The sequence below is a fragment of the Carex rostrata genome, chromosome 21 (assembly GCF_964058835.1).
Source record: "Carex rostrata chromosome 21, lpCarRost1.2, whole genome shotgun sequence".
Classification (NCBI taxonomy): domain Eukaryota; kingdom Viridiplantae; phylum Streptophyta; class Magnoliopsida; order Poales; family Cyperaceae; genus Carex; species Carex rostrata.
The window spans coordinates 3,117,833-3,143,628 of record NC_135938.1 but is presented as its reverse complement, the minus strand read 5'-3'; the positions used below and the strand labels follow the sequence as shown (position 1 = coordinate 3,143,628).

At 34.0% G+C, this 25,796-nt stretch overlaps 3 protein-coding genes across 5 annotated transcripts; 2 read left to right on the top strand and 1 right to left on the bottom strand.

Moving 5' to 3' along the window:
• The first annotated feature begins 883 nt into the window (after positions 1-883).
• On the top strand, positions 884-3,073 carry LOC144573331 (receptor-like cytoplasmic kinase 176). Of its 2 annotated transcripts, none has more exons than XM_078323083.1 (6): positions 884-1,119; positions 1,347-1,651; positions 1,897-2,032; positions 2,127-2,269; positions 2,362-2,485; positions 2,629-3,073. In XM_078323083.1, exons 1-6 carry the CDS (start codon positions 1,050-1,052, stop codon positions 2,955-2,957), a joined length of 1,107 nt encoding a protein of 368 aa, XP_078179209.1. In that variant the 5' UTR covers positions 884-1,049; the 3' UTR covers positions 2,958-3,073. The 2 variants fall into 2 exon arrangements, with proteins under 2 accessions (XP_078179209.1, XP_078179210.1); XM_078323084.1 differs by having other exon boundaries at positions 922-1,119; positions 1,350-1,651; positions 2,629-3,072.
• A 4,512-nt stretch (positions 3,074-7,585) lies between these two features.
• Positions 7,586-12,613, top strand: LOC144573329 (Radical SAM superfamily protein). 2 transcript variants are annotated; one of them, XR_013517929.1, is made up of 11 exons: positions 7,663-7,945; positions 8,238-8,313; positions 8,411-8,508; positions 8,606-8,707; positions 10,129-10,215; positions 10,502-10,618; positions 11,088-11,191; positions 11,618-11,757; positions 11,836-11,972; positions 12,049-12,412; positions 12,446-12,613. XR_013517929.1 is itself a non-coding variant. In XM_078323079.1 (10 exons), exons 1-10 carry the CDS (start codon positions 7,775-7,777, stop codon positions 12,241-12,243), a joined length of 1,227 nt encoding a protein of 408 aa, XP_078179205.1. In that variant the 5' UTR covers positions 7,586-7,774; the 3' UTR covers positions 12,244-12,613. The 2 variants fall into 2 exon arrangements, 1 of the variants encoding a protein (XP_078179205.1); XM_078323079.1 differs by having other exon boundaries at positions 7,586-7,945; positions 12,049-12,613.
• A 286-nt stretch (positions 12,614-12,899) lies between these two features.
• On the bottom strand, positions 12,900-20,690 carry PAT2 (protein affected trafficking 2). The gene is made up of 11 exons (XM_078323078.1): positions 20,334-20,690; positions 20,159-20,235; positions 19,804-20,050; positions 18,810-19,331; positions 18,102-18,275; positions 17,888-18,014; positions 17,695-17,804; positions 17,104-17,304; positions 15,766-16,697; positions 14,021-14,287; positions 12,900-13,528 (listed from the first exon to the last, which is right to left on the bottom strand). The coding sequence occupies exons 1-11, from the start codon at positions 20,550-20,552 to the stop codon at positions 13,183-13,185; spliced, it is 3,222 nt and encodes a 1,073-aa protein (XP_078179204.1). The 5' UTR covers positions 20,553-20,690; the 3' UTR covers positions 12,900-13,182.
• Positions 20,691-25,796: the final 5,106 nt, after the last annotated feature.

Sequence of the window (25,796 nt, the reverse complement as noted above, 5' to 3'; positions counted from 1 at the left end):
GCGTGGAAAATCTCAAAGCTAAAATAATACTGGCCACGGTATCCCCGAATAGGCACCGGACACGTCGGTCACGCAAAAAATGAGATATCTCAGAGGATACGCACTCGTGGTTTCATACCCGCCCACTGAATCTTTACTCCCTTTTAAAGGATGCTACAGCCGGACCATTGGTTAGCTAGGTTTTGATGAATCCGTATCCTCTACGGTATTGCAGAGGATCACCCTCACTTTACGGTTTGAGATTAAATCTCAACCGGTTTAGGATTCGAATCGCAATGGGGGCAGTATTTTTGTGCTTTGCGATTCGTGCCAAGTTAAAATGAACGGTTGAGATCTAGTAATTGTAAAAGATTCCCTTATCAGGTATTGGAGAGGATGTGAATTCGGTTTTGATACGCTTAAAATTCATTTTTGCGGCCATCTGCACTTGCCTCCTCTCTCGTCTATTGTTCCTAATAATTGTGTCATTTTCAGTACCATATTGATAATTTGATATTGGTTCCTCCCCCCTAGGCCCTAGGCCCTAGGGCCTATCCCTCGAACCCTGTCATGAACCATTCTGCGTAACAGGTCGCTTTGCTCTTATTGCAGTGACCCGCTACACAGGTTACAAGTTACAACCATCTGGCTCGCTGCCGAAAAGGTTAATTTGAATCCTCTGAGCGGCTGAGACTTGCCATCTGTTAACCTCTACCCGTTTTGTTGGAGCCTAATTTACTCTCAGATGATAAAAAGATTAGTCCAAGTTCAATTTATTTGAAATTATTAATGAAACAGCTCAGCTCACCCACTTGGCCACTTGGGTTTTTGCTCACAGTCACGGGTTTGCTTTATTTCTTGTTTCTTTTTAGTTTGACATTCAGCCAAGAGTTCTGACTTTTATAACATATAAATACAGGCGCATGCTTACGAATTAACGGAATCCCAACTAAGTGTAAGCAAATTCTCCAAGAAAAAATAAATAAGTGTAAAGAAGAAGCGAAAAGAGAAGCAGCACAGATACTGTTAGGTTCTTTGTTATATATGTTATTATAGTCTGAGATAAAGCAATGGGAAACTGTTGTGTTGCAAAAATTACAAGCTCTTGGATCCCCTCTTTATCCTCATCTAATCTTTCAGGTCTGTTCTTGCTCTCAGATCACTTCAAATTCTTGGCATTTATAATTAAGTTCCTGTACCAGTTCATACCAATACCAGTACTGATTTGTACAGTTGTAGGCAACCAAATATCTGTCATTTTTTTTTGTTTTTGATGTGTATTGTTGTTTGATATTATTTCAAAAAGGAACTGATTAAAATAAGTTGTACTGTATGCAATTCTGATTTGTTCAAAAAATTAAAATCAGAAGAAAGTGGATGCGGATCTGATAGTAGTACCGGTTGGGTCTCGGACTCTTGCTTACCAGTAAGTATGCGTGGAGAGGGGGAAATATTACAGTGTACAAATTTAAGGAGTTTCACCTTTGAAGAGCTAAAAACTGCAACAAGAAATTTTCAACCCGATAGCGTGGTGGGAGAAGGCGGTTTCGGGTTGGTTTTCAAGGGGTGGATCGATCCGCAAACTTTTGCACCCGCAAAACCAGGGACTGGAACTGTTATTGCGGTCAAGAAGCTGAAACAGGAGGGGTTCCAAGGCCACAAGGAGTGGTTGGTAAGTATCATTTCTCTCTCTGTTATTTTTTTAAAGTTCAAATTTTAAAACATTTAAGTCATAACTTGTCAATTCAGTTCTTGACAAATTTTAAAATCCGCCAATACTTGTCAAATTTCTTGATTTATAATGCTAGATTGAAATGAAGTTCAATAAAGCTAGCCTAACTAGATAAATTGATTAAACACATACTTGGTTTATTTTTTCTACCTATTTTTCTTACTTATTATTAAATTCTATTATAGGCGGAGGTTAATTATCTCGGCCAGTTATCTCACCCAAATCTCGTTAAATTAATCGGTTATTGCTTGGAAGACGAACATAGACTTCTTGTGTACGAGTTCATGCCAAGAGGAAGCCTCGAAAATCATCTTTTCAAGAGTAAGTCTTTCCAAATTACATATTGTAAGTATTTTTAAGGCTTATCTTAAGCATAAACTAATGGCTAATTGGGAATTATTGCATGGCATTTCAGGGGGTTCGAGCTATCAACCGCTTTCATGGGACCTACGCATTAAGATCGCACTTGAAGCCGGTAAAGTGTTAGCATTCCTTCACAGCGATAAAGCGCATGTTATTTACCGTGATTTCAAGACCTCTAATGTACTTCTCGACTTGGTACGTACGTATTTTATCTTTCTTGGTGTGACATTTTCTCAGATTGAAAGCATGCTTCCTGAAATACTGATTCTGTCCTTTATGTTAAACAGAATTACAATGCAAAGCTTTCTGATTTCGGATTAGCAAAAGATGGTCCTGCTGGAGACGACAGCTTTGTTTTTACCAGAATCATTGGTACTTATGGATATGCAGCTCCCGAGTACCTTGCATATGGTATACATACCAACTTTTCTCTTAAAAAAATGTTTTCATTACATGAAGCAAATGAATCTGTGAAAAGTTACCAAAAGTTTTGTTACAGTTACATGTTCTTAGTTACTATCGAAATTGACGGTTTGTTAATTTAATCTTTTAAGGCTGGCTAACTACAAAGAGTGATGTGTATAGCTTTGGAGTTGTCTTATTGGAGATACTAACGGGGCGGCGTTCCTTGGACAATAACCAACCAGTCGCAGAGTACAACCTGGTAGAGTGGGCCCGGCCTCATCTCAAAAGCAAGAAAAAGGTCTTTAAGATTTTGGATCCGCAATTTAGTGGGCGGTACTCGAGACGCGGGGTTTTCATGGCTGCCAAGCTGGCACTCCGGTGCTTATCGAAAGAAGCCAATGGCAGGCCCGATATGCATCAGGTGGTATCAGTGCTGGAAAAAATTCAAAACTTAAATCATGCTAGGAGGAAATCATGAATGCAATTGATGATGTAAATAATTAGTGTTTTATAGATAGGTTTAATTGTATGAGGTGTTGCTTGTCCATTGGTTATTTTAATTGGATGAACATTCTCTTTGTAGATGGGTTACTTAAAAAATATCAGTACACTTTGATCTGGTACAAAGAAGTATACTACTTTGACCTCTGGGGAAAAACAAAGATGCAATTTGACAACATGTAATTATATCTATATTTCTCTATTCTATTATTAAGTACGTTGGGTGTTCGATCCGCTAACGGCTATGATTGAAAGATAAAATTTCGGATTTAATCTCAATCCTCCAATCACATAGTCTAAATTTAGCTAAAAACATACTCGTCACACAATGTATTACAATTAAAATTAAATAAATTATAAAATTTAGCGATAATAATTCTTTATTCCCTTATTTATTTCTTTCCTTCTCACTCTCCAATTGAACCGACTTCGCCTTCCATTTTTATGCGGATCACAATGAAAATCAATTTTTTCTTCACTTCCTTATTTCTCTTGTTTTGTTTCTATAGATATTATCATGAGTAATCTAGAATATATATATTATCAATTTTGTTTTTATACATATCTATACGATCTATACGTATCACAATAGTCAATTGAAAATCATAAATTTATCAAGGTAAATTAACAATTTGTTTTACTATCCTTTTATTCTTTAGATATTATAAGATATGACAACCCGCCTTTATTTATCAAGGTAAATTGAAAATCATAAAATATGACAACCCGCCTTTAGATATTATAAAATAATATGTCAGTTATTTTATTATCCTTTTATTCTTTTATTTTTTTTAGATTTGATTAGTTTATTTTATTTATCAAATCTTGCGAGTATGTTTTTTGTGTTTCACTGATGTGTTGCTGAAGAGAAAAATAAAACCTCATGAGTATATATAACTGCATATAAGTCATTACTAGGCCAATTCAGATCTAACTATTAACTGATATCACACTGGCTCGGCAAATGACCTTGCTAATGATTTCCTGTGATTACATTGTAAATTGTATCAAGGTAGATTAACAATCCTTGATAAACATAATTTCGGATAAATTTCTTAGTATTATCTTTCTTTTAATTTCCTTTTTAGTTGGTTTAATTTTGAACCTCTTTGAATGAATGAAACTATTAAAAGTTCAAGTTCACAATCTTCAATTTTAACACTGGGACAATGGATTTCTGTAACAACCAACTAATATCTCTTGTACTGGACAAAAAATAATCTATAAAGTGAAAATATAGGATCAAATAGAAGCACTAAGGTCAATTACGGAATTGGTGACGTCAGCATGACTCATCCTTCTTTGAGTGAGTTGTAGCCATCCTAGATACTTAATTAGCTTTGATTTTTTTTACTCCTAAAGTAAAAGCTTTATCCTCTCTTGATGATATTTTTCTTATTTTTCATTTGATTTCATTTTGAACATTTCTTTAGCCTGAAACATTTTTTCCATAGTTGAATTGTAAGCTTGTTTTAGCAAGTTGCTCTGAAAAGTGTGAAGATATACATTGCAATGAGTGACAGCACAATCAATTAACTTAACAAGGTATTTTTTTTTAACATATTTAGTAACTTCAAATTTTATAATTATCAACATAATTTATTTTCTAAAGGTTCTGTAATATTGTATTAAAATAGTTTTTCAAGATGCTAAGGAATGACACTATACATTTATAGAAGAGCCTGCCAACATGTATTTATTAGTTTAATTTAATGTTGTTATTGGCTTGAAAATGTTGCATGTGTGAAAATTAAATTTGCGCTGAGACTTAATTAGGCAAATATTGGATTTATTATGTGAAATTGAATTCACTGGGTCAAATTCTTTTTCTCTTTTGATTTTTTTTTATGAAAATATGTCATTTTTAATGATTTATTTTCTCTTACAATATATTTCCGTTGTAACGCACGGGCACGATACTAATAATATAATAATATATATTACCATATTATTGTTGCTTGACTTTAAACTTTCCTGCATCAACACTTCAAAAACCTACCCGTACACGTATCGGATGTGTATATCTGATACGGATAAGAGCACGTTATGCGTGCGGTGCGCACCGGACACGTCAGTTGGCGTATCAGATATCTGAATCTGTCTGATTAGCAGATTCAGTCCATATTCGCATGCAGTTGGATACGTGCGTAATAGCGTATCCGCATGCAGAGACCACGAATCTGACTGGACTGCGATTGGACGATAAAAATACGCGTAAAAAGACGGTATTTTGGGCCATAGAGGGCCGGGCCCTTTCGGCCCTGTTTGCAAAAGATTATATATAATTGAAGAGTTATACTTATGGGGAAATTAGAAATAATTTAAATAAAGAATTGCTTTTTTAATTAAAAGATGGAGATGGAGGTGTAGTTTTTTTAATATTTAATGTTTATGAAAAGTTCTTTATTTGAATTCTGAATTTATAAAAGAATATTGTTTTTTGTTTCTAGTAACTAAAGCTGATATTTAAATAAATAATTATTTAATAGTGCATTTTTAGAAAAGGTGTTTAGACTTTTTGTTAAACAACTGTTAAATGAATTTAACCTTTAAATACCACTAAACATTTTCTTAAAACTTATTTGAAAGAGTTGGGTCTCTATAATTTTCATGCAAACTCTTCTTCATTTTGTTTTATTTTTTTAGAAGCGTGGTAGAAGCTACCAGTTTAAGAAACAAGAAATAGGTAACACACTATTCACCTTGCAATCCATAGTTCCATACCATAGTCACAAGGTTGCGAATTAAATCCGAATAATTTATTTTTTTTGGTGATGTCAAACCGAACGCTGAATTATTCGGTTGACCAAATTAAACCCGAATAATTGGCGAATTTTAAAAAAATTTCCCGAATTTTACGAATTATTGGTGAATTTTTCCCAAAACATTTTTTTTGCTTTCTTGCCGGACTCAGATCTCTGGTCCGAATAATTTCCAAATCATTCCCAAATTATACCCGAATCACAAATTTTTCACTTCGCCGAATCGAATCCGAATAATTCATTTGTCACTATGATCCATACAAATGAATAACTCACAACATTAAGAGCCTATAAAAATATTATGGTACGCATCCTCCTGTTGTTTCTCCCTCTGCAAAACTTAATCTAAAAGTCTGATTTATCTTTAATTCTTCTAACCAGCAGTTCCGCTAACAGATCTACACCTCAAAAAAATTTCTTGTTAAGCTGTTTTCAAAGGAACCATATGATACACAAAAACTGTTCTTCATTTGAGTGCTAGTTTTTATACACAGGAGTTTAGTTCTAGCTAGTTTTATATCACCAATAAACTGATGAATAGAAACAGTATCTTGGCGTAGAAGCGTAATTGATTACTACAATGATTCTGGGAAGTTATAAATTAATTCGAGTTAGACTCAAGAAAATTTTGTGAGATTAATTTCAAAATTCATAAAATGGGCTTCAAATAATGAATTTAAACCAGGGTCCTAAATATAGCTAGCTATAGCTTTTTCGGACCCTAAAAGCTATGGCGCTATGGGTGATATATAACTAGCTATCAGTGCTATAGCTAGCTACTTAGTGCAATCGCTTATTTTTTTTAACCATCCCACTATACCGCTATAATCGCTATTTAAACCATTAAAACTAGTGTTTTAAATAGCGCACTATAGCGTTTTCAGACCTTGAATACTAAACTATGAGATAAAAGTGTGCTATTTCAGCTACGACAGCTATAGCAGTCCGCTATCCGCGCTATACGCTACGCGCTATAGCGCATGCTATGCTGCATAAGCTTTTATATAAAGATCCAACTGAAAATTAATTTTAAAGATCAATTTTTTCAAAGTCCAGATTGATTTCGCTTTTAAATAGAAAAAGATAGATAGTTTATTCCATAATAGTTAGGTTTTTTAAATAGAAAAAATATATAGTTTATGCCATGATGCTTATGTTATTTTGAATGAAAAAAAAGATATATTTTCTGATATTATTAGGGATATTTTGAATAGTAATTTGGATGTTGTACTGGTTCAATATGAATATTCTAATTTCTTAATCAATTTTGTGTTATTTATTGCTTTATGAGACTTTAGATAATGTTAATAATTAATAAAAATATAAAATATTTTTTTTTAAACAAAAAAGCTATGTAGGATAGTTTTCGTTGTTGTTATGCTATTCGCAATAGTTTTTTTTTAGTCTTTCCGCTATAACACGATAATTGCTAGTTAGAACTTTGATTAAAACTGAACTATTTTATAAATTATATTTGTTTATATAAAATTTTAAATTTTTTATTTCATTTAGTACAAAGTCAAGTGATCGACAAAATAATGAAAAATGAATACATTAAAACAACTTACTTATCTTCATTATTTTGACGGCTTGATTTTATACTAAATAAATTTGATTTTTTTTTAAATTTGTATTTACAATAATTATTACTCATGAAGTAAATCAATTTCAACAACTTGAATTCATCATTTAAAATCAATTCAATATATTTTATTGTTAAAGTCACTGAACCCTCTTGATTAACCTCACAACTTAATTCAAACTTCTTAAATGCAATATGACGAGAAATTTACTGAGTTAACAGACAGTACATTGACATGCAGGTCCCACAAGTACCAGTTATTTTTGTTCTACCCATTGAATACAAGAACTGTAGCAGGCAGCATTTCTCTCCAAAATATCCTGAACTGTATGTGGGTCCTCCTTTGTCAGTGGCTGTTCTCCAAAAGGCTCCGAAATCCTTCTTTATCCCTGGCCTTCAGTCCCGTCCCTTCCTTGCCCAAAACCTCCATCCCTCTCTCATTTGCCTTCAATGGCATCTCTGCAGCACGTGTGCACCGCTCCTCTCGCACGTGCGGCCTTCCGCGTGCGCGCCGCCGCCTCTATCTCCTCACCGCCGGCGCGCTTACCGAAGTCAGAGCCGCGCGTGCTATTGGGGCTCTCTGAGGAACAGCTCCGACAGCTCTCCCTTGACCTCGGTCAGGTAAAACCAAGCTATGATTTGTTAAAATTCGACTTCATCTATTTTTATTTGCTTCAAGTCACTGTGAATTGAAACTATGGATTGATTTTACGCTTAAACCCTGGAAAAACCCTCGTCGCCTTCAAAAATTATGCTTACCTAATTTTATAATGTACTGCCTCATGTCTTCAATTTAACTGCGTATTCCAGGGAAACATTTGTACAACACAAATGTTACAAAAGTTGAAATATAATGCAAATATCGGCTTTAATTAGAGTAGTTAATAGAAAACTTATGCACTTTCTCATCCAGCAAAGCTACAGAGGGAAGCAGCTTCATGATCTAATATACAAGACCAAGTCTAAAGAAATTGAACAATTCAAACACTGTGAGTCTTATTTTATTCATCAATTTCCATCACTTTTGATAATTTCATATATCTTTAGTTATTAGTTAATTCTAATAAGAATATTTTCATATGCCAGTGCCTCAAGAATTCAGGGATGCGCTTGTTGGAGCGGGTTGGAGAGTGGGACGATCACCCATGCACCACTCTGTTGCTGCTGCTGATGGCACTCTTAAGGTTATTATCTCGATCCTCTCTCTCTCCCATTTTTTTTAAATGAATACCCTGATCTTCATTCTATGTAATAACTATTTTGGGCATATTATAATTGCAGATACTTTTAAAATTGGAGGATAATAGATTGATTGAAACAGTTGGAATACCAGCTGAGGATAAGAAAGGCTCTACTCGTCTTACCGCTTGTATATCCTCTCAGGTATAATTTAACCAAGGGCATTTTTTTTTAAATGGACTTGCATTAGAACCTTTTTGCAGACGGCATTTTTTTGTTTTCGCTAAACAGTAAACACTCTTACATTTGTATATAACAGTCAACATTCTATGACAGTTAGTGTTATGGAGACAAACCTATTTTCTCAAAAATTGACAACTTTACTTTTAATTGTAGCAATGTTTCCCGTGGAGTCAAATAAAAATAAAATCAAGCAAAAGGGGTTTTGTACAATAGACTACTAATGCTTACTGGTTGGGATGGAATTTTGTAGTGTTAGGATTTGGGGGAGGGGGCAATTTAGTCCATTTTTTTACAGTCCAATGTCAGTTTCAGATTAAGCAATATATATATAGAGAGATCACATTAAGCAATAGAATGGGTGAAATCACATTAAGCAATAGATAGAATGTTTTATATGAAATCACATTAAGCAATATATATATATATAGAGAGAGAGAGAGAGAGTAAGGCTACCATACAATGCAATAGGTATTTTTGTGCATTGGACTATAAATCACCGGATTCAAAGTCCAAATGACCGATCCAAACCGTTCATCTTGTTCTCCATATTAATATGTATTTGGAGACCAAATTTTACATTTTTTGGAATTATTTTACTATTTATTAAGCCACTTTGAAAATCGCTGATCCAACGGTGCCTTTTGATTTTACTGTTACCGTTGGATCAGCGATTTTCAAAGTGGCTTAATAAATAGTAAAAAAATTCCAAAAAAATGTAAAATTTGGTCTCCAAACACATATTAATATGGAGAACAAGATGAACAGTTTGGATCGGTCATTTGGACTTTGAATCCGGTGATTTATAGTCCAATGCACAAAAATGCCTATGCATTGCAATGTATAGTAGTCTTACTCTCTCTCTCTCTCTATATATATATATATAGAGAGAGAGAGATGGGCTATGGTGCATTGCAATGCATGGAGAGGTTTGTGCATTGGACCATAAATCTAAAATTCAAAATCCAAATGGCCGATCTAAACCGTTCATCTTGTTCTCCATATTAATATGTGCTTGGAGACCAAATTTTACATTTTTCTGAATTTTTTTACTATTTATTAAGTATTTTACAAAATTGTTGATCCAACGGTGGCTGCTGATTTTACTGTTTTGTTAAGCCACCGTTAGATCAACAATTTTGTAAAATACTTAATAAATAGTAAAAAAATTCAGAAAAATGTAAAATTTGGTCTCCAAGCACATATTAATATGGAGAACAATATGAACGGTTTGGATCGGTTATTTGGATTTTGAATTTTAGATTTATGGTCCAATGCACAAACCCCTCCATGCATTGCAATGCACCATAGCCCATCTCTCTCTATATATATACATATATATCAGAGAACAATATTTTCTGATAATAGTTTAATATCTTACTCAGGTTGGTTGCCCCTTGCGCTGTTCGTTCTGTGCCACTGGTAAAGGAGGCTTCTCTAGAAACCTGAAGCCACATGAGATTGTTGAGCAGGTTGTCTGTATCATTTTTATAGCTTCTTACGACACTACCCTGTAATATGATATAAATTTCAACCTTGAAAAGGAATAATTCTACTGCGGGTACATTCTGTCTTGTACTTGACCGGCAACTTTGAGCATTATAGATCAATATTTTTGCCTGTTGTGGTTTCAATTATTTTTTCTTTTTTTTTGGAAGTTTCTAATCCTCTTATGATTATTCTGTTACATTGCATTGCTGAGTGAAATGAAATTTAATAAGCAGGCTTTTAAATTGTTTATATATTTGTTGCATGCAGGTGCTAGTCATAGAGGAATTATTCAAACATAGGGTTAGTAATGTTGTGTTCATGGGAATGGGTGAGCCAATGCTTAACCTCAAATCAGTATTAGAAGCACATCGATGCTTGAACAAGGTAATTTTGATATTCTCCCTTTCACTATGGTTTGAAACCTTATTCATTTATCTAACTTAGATGCTAATGTGATTTTTGCAAATAAAGACCATAAGCCTGAATATTTCATTACATTTTTCATAAGTGACATATATGACCAAACCTTAGACATGTAAATTATTTTACTCCCAAATCTAGCAATGTTTTCTTCCTGTAAGCTTCCAATTTAAATTAAACTTGAGGCAAATATTGGGTTGTAAATCGAGATGTCAATATGTCATGTAGGACTGGGGAAAATTACTAATTTGTTATTAACTGTCCTTGCTTTAAAATTAGATATCATTTGCAAAGAATTGCAAAATATGATTGTTTTATTTGACAATTTGGCAAAAAGAATGTAATTATCAAAAGGGCTGTATACAAATTGTGGTAAACTCTGAAATGAACTTGTGGTTTGTTGTTTATTTGAAGAATATAAATGCAAATGCAGGAGATACGAATTGGACAAAGGATGATGACCATCTCCACTGTCGGTGTACCAAACACCATTAAGATGCTCGCTTCACACAAGCTTCAGTCTACTCTTGCTGTCAGGTTCAATACTGTTTCGGTTTATTCTTGTAGTAAATTACATGCATGTTCCTTAAGAGTCACATCCATTTTGGCTGCATGTTTGTATCAAATGTTTTGTAGGGAACAAACGATTGGAGCACAACTTGTGCTCTTTATCCTCAATTTTTCATTTTTTTCTGTCATTGAAATAGAATATTATCACACAAGAGGTAGGACCAGGGTTGGTACAAATCTCAAAAGTTGAGATCTAAAATCAGAAGTTTTAAACTATGGAGTTCAAAACAGGTTTACAGGCCATTATTAATATATAGAGTTGTATTTCGTTTTTATTGTAGTTCGTTCTCTAGAAAAGCATAACTATTTGTTCTTCTTGTGTTCTTTGTTTAGTTTTTAAATTTGTTTTGCCTCTTGGCTTAATGTTAATTATAGAGCTGTTTTCAACCACAGCTTGCATGCGCCTAACCAGAAGCTGAGAGAAACAATCGTCCCAAGTGCGAAATCATACCCTTTAGATGCACTCCTGCATGACTGCGAGGATTATTTTATCCAAACAGGTCGCCGAGTCACCTTTGAGTATACCCTCCTAGGTTAATCTCTAACCCCAAAGTTATTTTCTTTCTTACTTTCTTAATTTTATTAATTCTTTGTTTTCCCTTTTGTGACAGCCGACATAAATGACAAGGCAGAGCATGCTTTGGAGCTGGCAGAGCTACTCCATTCACACGGCCGGGGCTATCATGTGAATTTGATACCTTTCAACCCAATTGAAGGTTCTGAGTTCAGGAGGCCATACAAGAAAGTGGTACGTGCTGAGTTTTTATTCTTCCCAGAGTAATTTCCAACAAGCTCTTGCTGAGCTTATGAATTATTTTTTATAGGTGTTAGCATTTGTGGAAGCACTAGAATCTAGGAAGATAACTGTCAGTGTGCGTCAGACGCGTGGGCTTGATGCAAATGCTGCATGTGGGCAGCTAAGAAATGAATTCCAGAAAAATCCCTTGCTTGACTCGCCATCAATGTCATTAATGGATGAATCAAACCTGTTGCCAGAATTAGTCAGTTGTGCCAGATGAGATATAGTTCATATCACATGTTAACCAAACTGGGTGCCTGGACATAGGTGGTGATGAGATTATACATGTGGAATATGTTTCAGCACAATTTTACAATACGAGATTGGTGCTTTCACATGTAGCAGATGTGATCAATCATCAAGCTTTTGTTCCTTTGCTTTTCATTTTAGTATTTTTTTTTTCTGTATCTTTTTTGGTAGAGATAAGCAACCAGTAGCTATAGAATTGATAGAAATATGTCGCTATGTTCTGTAATTATTTTACTTTTCATAATTAACAGTAAACATTTATCTTATTTTAGATGCAATTTAGTAACACATTTGTATCGACAATAAATCCAAATGAGCGTTCCTAGCCGAATAATGTCTTATTTCTAAACTATAAATATCTTTATTACTTCATTATCTTAAACGGGCGATGTACAAGACTGTTCATTCACACTTCATACTGAGAATCGCACTTAAATAAAACTGTTGGTCTAAAAAAAAAACATAATGCAATTCGGTTTGAGGGTGACACTACTGATTCTCCTACGAGCATCCAATTAACTCTGTTAGCATGTGCTATGTGCACCATTTCAGAATGACCTTTTTCGGCTCCAATTCATATTACATAACTCGGCGAAATAATTGAATTTAGCAAAATAAATAAAAACATGAAAGAATTCCTACCATTTTCATAATAAAATCAACCTGTTCTTCATGTACAAGACAATTAAGAAAACAACACTCATTCAGATAACCGAAAGAATTATATTTCTACACTTGAAAAGGAAGAAGATTATTAACACCAAAATATTACAAAAGGGCGATGAAGTGAATCTATATCCTCCAGCTTTGAATTAAACGTCTCAAGTACATTTCAGAAATCACCAAAACAGGACCCACATCCAGCTACACCAGTAAAAGAGACAGGAGAGTTTCTTTTGCAAGTGGAATGTCATTGCACAATGGCAACAAGGCGGTTTAACAGATTAAGCCCAAACACAGTATCCTCAGAGTTTACCTTCACAGTGACATCCAACGGCTGTGACAAGCTACCATGAGTAATGACAGTAATTAAGCATGGTTTCGAGCTGTTTAAAACCTCACCAGAAAACCTCAGGCATAGATCTGACATGTCATCAGGTCTAAGAGAAACTGGCATGTCCATCGAGACAAGGTGAAAATTGCTATTGCTCAGAATTTTCACCGCAAAACAATGAGCCACCACTAGGTTTTTGTCAGCATTTATTGAGGTCTTTTCATTTTGTTCGAGCTCTTGGAGATGGTCACTGAAGGTGCACCTACAAATAATGGTTGTGGTTAGGCTAATCCTTTGGCTTGTCTTTGAGGCAAAAATGTAATTTGCATCAAAAAATCACTCCCATTTTTTAACTTATGCTAAAAAGGCCCCTGATGTGTCGAAAAATAATTAAAAAAAAACTAGAGAAACTTTTCGTTTGACCCACTTCTTAACTATGAGAAATCTACATCGAAAAGTAGCACAAGGATCAAACACTTTCAAATTAATTTTGACTTTTTTCAAAATGCATTATTTCAGTACTCAAAATCTATTTAGGTCACTATTGTGATTTTATTGTGCTGATTTTAAAATAATGGAAGGATAGATTATCTGCAATTTCATTATACTGTAAAAGCCTTCTGTCAAAGAAATATCGAAATAAAATGTAAAATATCTCAGCATCAGTCAGAACAGAACTACTATAAGTGAGAACAGTAAAGTAAAAAAGTGTAAACTAGTAAAAAAGTATGTTGTAATAGGCAAAAGAACTCACATTCTAGAACACTCAAACATGCCAGGAAGTTGCCTCTCTTTCTCTACAAAAGAATTCAAATCAAGAGATAACGGCCTCAAGAAATAGGCGATGTCAGGCCAGAGCTTGCCCAGATGCATTTTACCATTGCATAACACATGCAATCTGAGAGGTAAAAGATGATGTTGAAATCTAACTTGAAGAACTCTTTTCACAGTCTCATTTTGAGATAGGAGAGGAATTTCTTCCACAGGAAGCAATGATGGTATTTTATCCAGTGAAATCATTCTGTAAATGAAGTGATTAAATTAAGAAGTGAAGTAAACGGTACAATTAGTAAATTGATAAGTATAAAAACCACTTTTGATTTCATAGGTTTCTTGGTTCCAGATCAATCTGATATTTTAGGTATCATGGGCCGATATATGTGAACTTCACCAAAGCTTCTATGTTTCAAAATAAGAAACAAAGAAATAGTTCACGACTATATGCGAACTTCACCAAAGCTTCTACATTTCAAAATAAGAAACTACGAAAATAATTTGTCTGCTCATGTATGCATTACTATAAAGCAAGGGAATTCTGGTATCCACCCCTTTTGCCCATTTTCTTCCAATAAAGTCCCAAAACAGTTAGAAATAGCCAAACAATTAGAATACCGATTTTCTCAACAACAAAAAATGAGATAGTTATTCCCAGTTTTCTACAAAAAAAGATAAAATAAAACTCAAATAGCTTTGGCATTGTTCTTTAGAGTTTAGGGGGAATAGACACTAAAAGATAGTATACTTATCTATAGTTTTATAGGAATTCAAGTAATGTTCCTACATCCTGTGTATTCTCTTTTTGTATGTGAGTAAAGGCTCAGAATAACTATTAGGGCTGTCAATATACACCAAAGAAACAATACCAACCATACCAAAAAATAGCAGCAAGTTTTTTGTACCCATAGCTTACTGGGTATGGGTAGACATATAAATAAGTTGAGGTAGGTAAAAGCAATGGTTTTTCCTTACAGTGCAGTGTACTTGACATTTTATCATGTACGTACACATAATATGACAGATTATACTTTGTTTATGTGTTATCGTGTAAAAATATTATCATGTATTTTTTGTTTTGTTTGCGTGTTATGTGCATAGGCTATCTTTTTCATAATGCATTGCCATCAGTGAGCTTGTCTAGTTAAATTAATCGAGCAAAGCTAGGGTGTGTTGTGTTCACCAAGAGAGTTTGGCGAACACAACTCTAAAATTTATCGGATTGGCTTCGAACGACGAATCCAAACCATTGAAACCCATCTAACGAGTGGTGTGTGTACATGCAAAATTTTGAAAGTTTCGAATTCATTTAGTACAAAGTCAAGCTGTAAAAAAAAATGAACTTTATATGTTATTTTATGCATTCATTTTTCATCATTTTTTTTTACCTTGACTTTATACTAAATGAATTTGAAATTTTTAAAACTTCGCATGTACACGCATCACTCATGAAGTAGATGAGTTTCAACAGTTTGGATTCGTCGTTTGAAGGCAATCCGATAAATTTTTGGAGTTGTGCTCACCAAATCCTCTTGGTGAGCACAACACACCCTAGATTTGCTCATATTAATCTATATGTTTTTATAATTCTTATCCGCCCAGTTCTCTGTAACTTTAGTGATAATCACTAGCATTTAGGTTTTTATGGTCACATGCATGAAACTTTTACTATTAAACAAAATTAGCTCAAAAAGCGAGCGCAAGGAGGGATAAATATAAACCCACCTGGTAGAGTCTTCCAAGACTTGATCTGTTGGCTCAGTCATTGAGCTTCCAGAAGCCTCCTCAAACTTAATATTGATATTTCTCAAAGGCTCAGTGGCAAAGTTCTCAAACAACACATCAACACAAACCAACAAGGGAGACACAGATGAGACCTCAGTTGAAAAAGAATAACTGACCCGTAAACCGTCAGAGTTTGCCGGGTCCAACAAAACACGAGATTTTCTAGACTTAAGCTTGAATTTTCTATCATTAAAAGATACCCTAGCATTAGAAGTCGAGACGGTTTGGCTTTGAATTTGACTTTGACCAACAGAACCATCAGAGAAACTTGGCTTTTCATCTAGCCACGACTCGAGCGCTGACCTGGACATCATTTCTGACAAATCAGTAGAAACAAAATTCGACATATCCTTCTGACTTGGTGGCTCCTGGTCAATGTTTGCTTCAGATATATTAACCAGAGGGCTCTCTTCATAGTCTCCATTTTGGCTTGTCTCTTCAGTACCTGTCTCATAACCTGACCTACTATCCTCTGTTGAATACTCAGGACTTGACCCTTCAGATTCATCAATGCCGGATGAGTTATTGGAACCCATATTAGGAATTTCAATAACTGCACTACCTGGTTTCGGTAAAGGTGTATAGCCCGGTGCGGCATGAGAAACCACTTGCGAGAGGGACCCAGGAAGGTAGACCCGGAAATTGGTAGAAGGATAAGACGAAGAAGACAGTTTTGTGCAAAACATGTTTTCAGTTAGGTCTCTGTAAATATCTAAATTGTCATTTATTTCATGCCCCACGAGGTTTGAGATGAAACGGGCCCTGTCACGTACGTCGTAATTTAGGTCAACTATAGCTAACTGGAGAATGTAGTTTAATATTTTCTTGAATAAATTTGAATCTTCATTTTCTCCTTTGGTTTTTGCTATAACCTGAGAAACAAAAATTGTTAGAAATCATCAATTATAATTTTCTAGGGAATATTGGCAAATAAGCTTTTTCTATTTAGTAGAAAAGTCCCTCTATTTTCATTTTTATACTTTGCAAGGGTTATTATTGCCAATTTCTCATAGATAACTAGATAATGGAGTGAACTAGAAGCAAAGAGACAAAGGAACACCTTTTCAAAATAACATTACAACCTTATTAATAGAAGTACTCATACTATGCCCCCAGTAAGTTTGGTCCCCCAAGTTAACCTTCTATCACTACGCATCAGGCCCCACACCATAATTGGCCCAACATAGAATTTTTATATTATTTTTTTCCCTTTTAATAAAGCACATGCATCAAAAAGATGTAAAATAGTTAGGAGTGAGAGGGGAGTAGAGGAAACACCTTAGCACAAGTATTAAGGATTTGAAGCTTAGCTTCAACCTCATCAGAAGGGAATGACCAAGCAAGGTACTTGAGCACAGTTGGGGCTATCTTGGGAATAAGAATTCCCAAAGAACTATATTCTCCAAAAATCCAAATAATCAAGGCACGTGCTGCCGAATTCTTAATCTTATCTAAATTTCTCACCAGTCGAACAATCACCTTCAGCAGATATAGAAACTTATAAGATAACAAAATGGAATATATACATGTATACAAATGAAGCACGTCCAAAATAACACCAAAAACTATTTTTATCTACAGTTAGCACTAACCACTTATTTCATCAGCAAAAACCACCTAACTGTCAAAATTAATGTCAAGTAAATTAAAGGAATAACTAAACTGCTGACATATTTATTATTTACAAACAATGTCAACATAATTAGTTCATTAAAAGCGAAGCCAAAAGTTAAATAGTCTCTGGAACAAAGAACTTACTAGTAAGGAACAAACTTTTTCGATATAATAACGATTGGATGTCATATGCACATATATCATGGTGTGATTTGCAACTTTAAAAAAAAAGAGGAAAGGTTATTTAGAAGGAACCTTCTCGTAGCTAGAAGGATCTTTCTTTAAAATTGATTTAACGGAAATGATTGCTTGAACCAATACAGCATTTTCCTCTTCAATCTGGTATGAACTACCAACCATCGGTTCTGCACATCAATTTTTTTTTTGTCAATCATCATTGGATTACCCTACAATATGACATAGAAAATCCAAAAGAAAATGCACTTACCAGAAAATACAAGGGTCAGAAGTCCTTCCAGGCAGGTACTAGCCAAAAGTGGAAGTCGTTTTGCAATGAACCCAATCACAGCAACTGTGTCTGCGACAAACCTCCTATCAGGATCTCTAATGTAATCCTATTGGCACATAAGAAGTCATTTGTGATGTTAGATGGACTTCACCTCTGTACTGATGATAAATTTAAACAATAACAAAAGTTTTACCTGAAATTCTTCGAAAATGAAGGGAACAGAAGACTCGGTGGCAATAGTGGATAATATTTGGAGCTTTACTGTTCTGATCTGGTAGGAGTCCGAGCTGGATATGAAGAAGTCTTCGTAAAAGGAGTCAAATAATGAAGGCACAGCCTTGGCAAAAGCTAGCATATTACATAGGACCTGTAAAATTTTTAAGTTATACCCACTTAATTAACTTTGAAAGATACCCAATATTAAATGTCAAAACTGAATGTGTTCTAAACATTATTCTTACCATTGTAATAATTCTAGTATTGGGACAAAAGTTTGCTTCTATTATTTTTTTTGCAAAATGTCATTGTTTATTTCAAAGTTTCTGCTTTGTTAGTATTTAGCTTTCATTATGAGTTCAAAGAATGAGCCCAAAAACAAAAGGAAAAAAAAAATTAGAAAGAGAACTTGATTTTGGGGAAACAGGTAACATTTTAATGTTTATGTTTATGTTTATGTTAGCAACATTTGATTAAGGAAAACAGGTAACATTTTAAACCAAGTGCTTATCCTAGTTGTGGGTGTTTGCTCATACCAGCTGATACCTTATTTTAGAACTACAAATACATAGTATATTAATTTGTACTTCTTTAAGAAATCCCTTTTATAAATTTTGTTTGCTCCTTTTTATCTTCAATTATTAACTTTAAAAAAAAGAGAGAGAGAATTGAGCACAGATCTTACCACATATTTAGCATCACTAGATGACCGCAGAAGGAACAAAATTGGCTTGACAATCTTCTTAACCTCTTCGGCAGGGCACATAATCCAGTGGACGCCTGCTGCCGCCAGCACTACTGCACTATTCTGACTCCACAAAAGAGGTGCTGTACACCTCAGCAGTATATCCACATCTTCATTTTTACAGGTCACCAAATTAGACTCTTCAAAACCACTCCCATCACCAGACCCCAATTCCGGGCCTTCCACATAACATTTGCTCATAATTGAGCAGAAATTTGAGTCATGTGCAACATTAGCGAATAAGACTGATTCTCTCACGAGGCCATGCCTGGCAACGGTGTACCGAAGAAGGATATCTATTAAAATTATTTGAGACCATTCCTCTACATCAGGTAAAGCCTCACATAACCTTCTAAAGTGCTTTGCAATCAGTGCATGATTGTTTGGACATATTGTATTGAATGCCACTGAAGCCGATCCGACGACTGCTGGCGAATTATCCCTTAGTAATACATCCACAAGCTGTCATTTAAGTCACTGCCTTAGCCATAGTTACATCACTTAAAACACAAAGGGTCTTTTTTGCAAATAACAACAAACAGTTTAGAGTATGGAAAATAACACACTGATGCTTACCACCTGCTCAAAACATTTTACAGTTATTTGTAAACAAGATCCAACTATTGGTTTAACTGGAGGGAAAGATATGTTCCTTTATATTTCGACCAACTTGTCCCCTTAGGTCAATATTTAATCTAATGTAAATTAATATATAGTGTTGAATAATGATTATTTTGCTCTTTTGAAAAAAAGAAAAGATGCACTTTGGACATCTTCACTGACTGAATCTTTTAAATGGCAAGCATTATCTCCAAATAACCACAACATGGAAATCAGCCAGCAGATAAAAAATCATTGGTGCTATCAACCTGAATACAAATTTGCTGTAATTTGAAAAAAAATATGCAAATGTATAATATCAATTAACAAGTACCTCTTCAAGAGAGGAGTTTTCCTCCTGATGCAAGTTGTATAGCTTAGGCAGAGCATATGCAGCACATTTTCTGACATATGGTGACGGATCTCTTGCACACTTTGTAATGGCAGCTAATATCAGAGGCGACACCACTTGCAACCTAATTCCTGTCATGGCACGTAGGGCCCACGCTCTGACAAGAGGGTTCGTGTCCGATAAATCTTTCTGGAAACAGTTGATTGATAGTAAAGCCTCATTCTGCCTCCTGAGTGATAACAAAAATATGTTATCAGAAAAGAAAATGTTGCATTGGAATTCAATGGTATCAGATGTCAATTTAATTACAATAAAGGGTAAAGAAAGCAGATTGTACTTCTCAGCATAGTGCAGTAGGTACAAGTATACGAGCTTCTTCACTTCTAGTGAATGGGAAGCTACATTCTTCACCACCTGCGCGCAAAAATGAAAAACCAAAGTTCTTCCAGTTAAAGTTACACTTTTGGCCTTCTTTCTGAAGTAGATTTGTCAGTGACAGAGGTGGGACCCACCTGGGGAAAGTAATGTGACACGTCAGCGCCTTGGGCAATGAGAGCGAGGAGGCGCTTCAGAGCGTCGGCTCTCTCCGAGTCGTAGCGGCTTTCTAAAAGGGGTCTTATGCTGACATCATCAGGGTCGTCGTACAGGTGCGCGTCGGTGCCGATTCGCATCACCAGAGACGAGGCCTTACTTAGGCCTTCCGCAGCCGCGCCCATCTGTGGAAGCATCATGACCGTTGATGAAGCTGTCCGATCAAATCAGTGGCTATCTGCTCTCTGAATCTCTGGCGACGCAAGAGAGGTGAAATATTTTCGCGGGTTTTATTTTCTTTTGTTGGATCGAGATCAGAGAGAGCTCCGAATTCCCTAAAATAACTCAAAATTTGAGTTTAGATCACAACCGTTGATCCAATCCGGCTCAAGAGGACTGCACGGAATCCTTTGATCATATTGAACGGTCCGGATCCAAACTAAAAAATGTGTGTTACTTTACACCCTGTTTGGATGGAAAGTAGAGGAAGGAGGGGAGGTGAAGAACATAAGGAAATGAAATAGAATAGAAATGAAGGTTAACATATTTAATCTCTTCGTGTTTGAATGATTAATGAGAGAAAATAAATTTAATTTTTCTTTCCGTTTTATTTCTTGTTTCGTTGATTAAAATTTAGAAAATTAATAAGAAATTTAATGGCTGTTGTAGGTTTGTGATAAAAAAAAATTGTATGAGTATTATATTGGTAAGATATAGGCTTGGATATTTGTGTTATTTTTTTTTTAAATATTTGCAATAAAATTTCTTTCCATCCGTTACATCTCAAATTAGAAAGAAAACCAATTCTATTAATTACAATGATACAAGATTAAACATTTCACCTCCTGTGTCTTTCACCTTCGATATAATTTTGTCAACTAAAGAAATTTTTCTCATCTTTCCATTCCCTCCCTTCCTCTACTCTCCATCCAAACAAAGGTGTTAGGGTCTCAGAATTCAATCAGAAGAGGATAGAAGAACGAAAAAGAAATATGGTACTGTTTTATGAAGATAAAAGAAAAGTTGAAATTGGGCTCTGGAGTATTAATGGGCCAGGCGTTTCATTTAATGGGCTAGATCCCGGGCCCATTTTCCACACATCCCCTGCCTCTTGCACGGCCGCATCATTGAGTCTCAATTCTCTGCAATAACGTAATATTATGAATTTGTTAAAGATCAAATTAGTTGAGTTTATTCATGTAATAACAAATGTATGAAGCATATTAATAAAGAATGGACAGCTTTAAATTCGTGCTAATTTAAAATAAATTATCCAGATTCGTTACGAGCAAACTCAAAATTTGAGTTACCGATACAAATTCTACCCATTTTGCACCTGAATTTTAGAATAATTATAATTGCAGTGCCAACTTTACTCTACTTATCTTCTTAAATATTTTCTTTTATTATAGCATAATATCATATAATTTTTGTTTAGTATTAAATATCTATGCAAATTTCCGTACAATCATCAGTTGTCTCTTCTTTTGCAAAAATTCAGCTTTTTTAAAGTTTTTTTTCTTTCTTAAAGAAACCAAACATGAATATGGTTCAATAGTCAATATTAATGACCCTGGCAACACATAAGTAGAAAAAAAGAAAGCAGCTGGAGTAATGAGATCAAATAATATAATTTCTTTTTACGTGATTCGAAATTTCGGATAGAAAAAAAAAAAATATATATATATATATATATATATATATATTTTTGTCAGTGAAGGATTAATGACATGCTGTGACAACATGGAAGGCCAAGTACAATCAAGGGACAAAAATGGGACCTCTCCATTTACAGTTCAACAACTGGAAACTACTCGTACCATGCTCTATCTCTTGTAAAGGTGTAAATATGTCTCTTCAGGAATGGGAATGACACTGTGGCATGGAAGGACCAGATTAGATGATCTCCAGTTTTAGATAAGGCAGAGATGTCTCCATTTCCCCTTCTCATGGATGACTTGAACTGTAACGGAGGTTTATGGTTTTTGTAAAACTGGAGATATCTTGTGTAGGATAGCTCAATCTAGCCAGAACAGCTTCAAGTTTTTTTCTTTTTTTTTCGTGAATTGCCCATTAAATTTGATGAATGAAATTGAATGCGATTTTCGTTGAATTTTGAAAAAAGAAAAAGGAAAAATGCGTTAGTCTGTTTGTTGGCTTGAAACTAGTGTTAATTTTTTTTTAAATGTGCTAATTGCAAATTAATTATCCATTCCCAAAGAACAATTTTGACTGGGAATTGATAAGATTATGCTGGAATTTTCAGAACGCTTAGCCAATCTTATCGCTAGCTCATATAATGCGTACAGTGTTACTACAATTATATACTAAAAGTAATCATAATATAATATTTTAAATAATATTAATTTTCTGTGATATAGTAAATCGAGTACAAAAAAGACTTGGTTACGAATTATGATAAATATGGAAGAGGTTCATTATCCTAATATAATTGATTACATTAGATTTTTTTTCCGCCTACGTTGTAATTTTTATAGAGAAAGATAAAAGTCTAGTATTTTAAATTTGAGGGATCCAATACCTCATTTTTTCATAAGCAAATTTGCTGCGATTCCAATTTCAACCATTCATTTATTAGAATGTAGGAATCTTAAAAGGAGATAGTTTTTGTGCATGAATCTCAAAATATATAAACGGTTGAGATTAGAATCGCAGGGACCCTGCGATCCCGTAGGATCACAGCAGATTTATTTCCCATTTTTTCATACCTCATCATACCTCGTATTTTATATCTTTGTTTTCAAAGTCCAAACTATTAATCCGAACCACTCAATATGATATTTATACTAAAATATGTCCGGGAATGAAATTTTATAATTTTTGAATTTTTTTTAAGATATGTATAAAATCGTTGTTTTTGGACCGTTAAAAAAAAGTGATTTTCTATCCATCTTAAAAAATAGTAAAAAAAATTCCAAAAATTATAAAATTTCATCCCCAAATATATTTTAGCATAGATATCATGTTGAATGGTTCGGATCGACAATTTAGATTTTAAAAATGAAGATATAAAATATGAAGGATGATGAGGGATAAAAGGCATGGGGCATTGAGACCCTCCTCTTTAAATTTTTATATATTAATTATGAAATTCTTCCAATAAGATTTCAAACTCACAACCTATTATAAAAAAGTGGTCTTTTATCACTATACTAAATGTTGATTCTTCCCATGTGAACTTAATAAATTCATTCACATCTTCAATTCTTGAATATAGAGCAATTATAATAAATTGATTCACATCTTCAATTCTTAATTATAGAGCAATTAAAATACATAGCAGAGTAGAACTAGGGTGTTCTTCAGTTCATCAAGCTGAACTCAAATCTAAAATTCATCAAATCAGTTTTAAATTACGAATCTGAACCGTTGAAACCCGTCTACCTTATGAGTAATGCGTCTGCATATGAAAATGTTAAACATTCGAATTAATTTAGTATATAGTCAAGCGGTCAAAAAACGTTCAAAAAATGAATGCACTAAAATTAATTTATTAACCTTCTGATTTTGACCAATTGACTTTATACCAAATTAATTCGAATGTTTAAAATTTTTACATGTAGACGCATCACTCGTAAGGTGGACAGATTTCAACAATTCGAATTCGTTATTTAAAATTAATTTGACGGATTTTAGACTTGAGTTCACTAAGGGTACATTTGGATGACACAAGAATAGTGTTAACCCAGGAATAACTGCTATTCCTAGCGAGCTATTCTCACTATTTCACGTTTGGGTAAAAAAAACGTTTTTTTCAACACAAGGAATAGCTCGAGTTAGCTGCTATTCTGCTATTCTTATGAAATGTTAGATTAGCGGTTATTCTGAATTTAAAATTAGCGAACTATTTTAAACTATTATTTGTTTCATCCAGAAATACCTAAAATACTTGATCAACTAAAGAACATCCTAGGTCTATTCTCCATAGCAAGCAAGAAAGTGTGTCTCTTTTTAGTTAAGTTGGTGAGATGTCAATCACAAATTAATGGTTGGATCCCTAATTGGTCATGCACACGCAAGTGCATGCATGCATGCATGAAAAGGTACTTAATTAGGTATCCACTGTGATATCATCATTTCTTCCTTTTTCCCTTTTCATACCCTTTTTGATCTTGCTCGGGACCTAGAATGTCTTAATTTGTACCAGTCTGGTAAGAATGGGCTGTGGCCTGTGGAACTTCTATTGCATGTGATATGATACGCCCCATGTGAGTGAACATTTTCATCGTTTACCTGTGCGGTCCCATATAAAATTTGTCATTTTTTTTTTTTGTTTTTTTATCTTTTTTTTTGAAGAATTTATTGATGAGTAGAACTAGAGTGTTCTTAAGCTCACCAAAGTATTTGGTGAGCTTAACTCCAAAATCTATTAAATTAGTTTCAAACAATAAATTTAAATCATTGAAACCGATTAATTTCACGAGTGATGAATTTACATGTAAAGTTTTTAGAATTTCAAATTAATTTTGTGTAAAATCAAGTAGTCAAAGAGTGTTAAAAAAATGAATGCACTAACATTAATTTATAAACCTTCTAATTTTGACCGCTTGACTTTATACTAAAATAATTCGAAAACTTAAAATCTTTGCATGTAAATTCATCACTTGTGAAGTAGATGGATTTCAACGGCTTAAATTTGTCGCTTAAAACTGATAGAATATATTTTGGAGTTAAGCTCACCAAACACCCTGGTGAGCTTAAGAACACCCTTAGTTTTACTCTTATTTAATAACTATAACTGTTGACAAAATAATTATTTAAATAAAAAGTAAACCCATAAATTTGTTACCCATCTAAATTTATATAAATTGTTTGTCAAATGGGTGGAATTTGAAAAAAAATGTCTAGTTACTGATCAAGCGTCGAAAAATGAACATTCAATTTAATTTTTTTTTAAATTGCTTGATGAATGCCCAATTAATTTTCAAATTATATCTATTATATATAGAGGAGGGTTCAAATGCCTCCATGTTTTTGTGCCTTCATCATGCCTTCATCTTTCTCCATCATTTTCAAAGTTCAAACAGTCGATCCGAACCGCTCAACCTAACCTCCATACTAAAATATGTTTGCAGACCAAATTTTATATTTTTAGGAATTTTTTTACTATTTTTTTAGATAGGTACAAAATTACTGTTTTTAGATGGTTCAGATTTACTGATTTTGTACCTATCTAAAAAAATAGTAATAAAATTCCTAAAAATATAAAATTTGGTCTCCAAACATATTTTAGTATGGAGGTTAGGTTGAGCGGTTTGGATCAACTATTTGAACTTTGAAAATGATGGAGAGAGATGGAGGCATGATGGAGGCACAAAAACATGGAGTCATTTGAACCCTCCTCTTATATATATCATATATAAACTATTAGAGAAAAATTTATAATTTTACGTTCTTTTTAACAACTCTTTTAATATAATTGT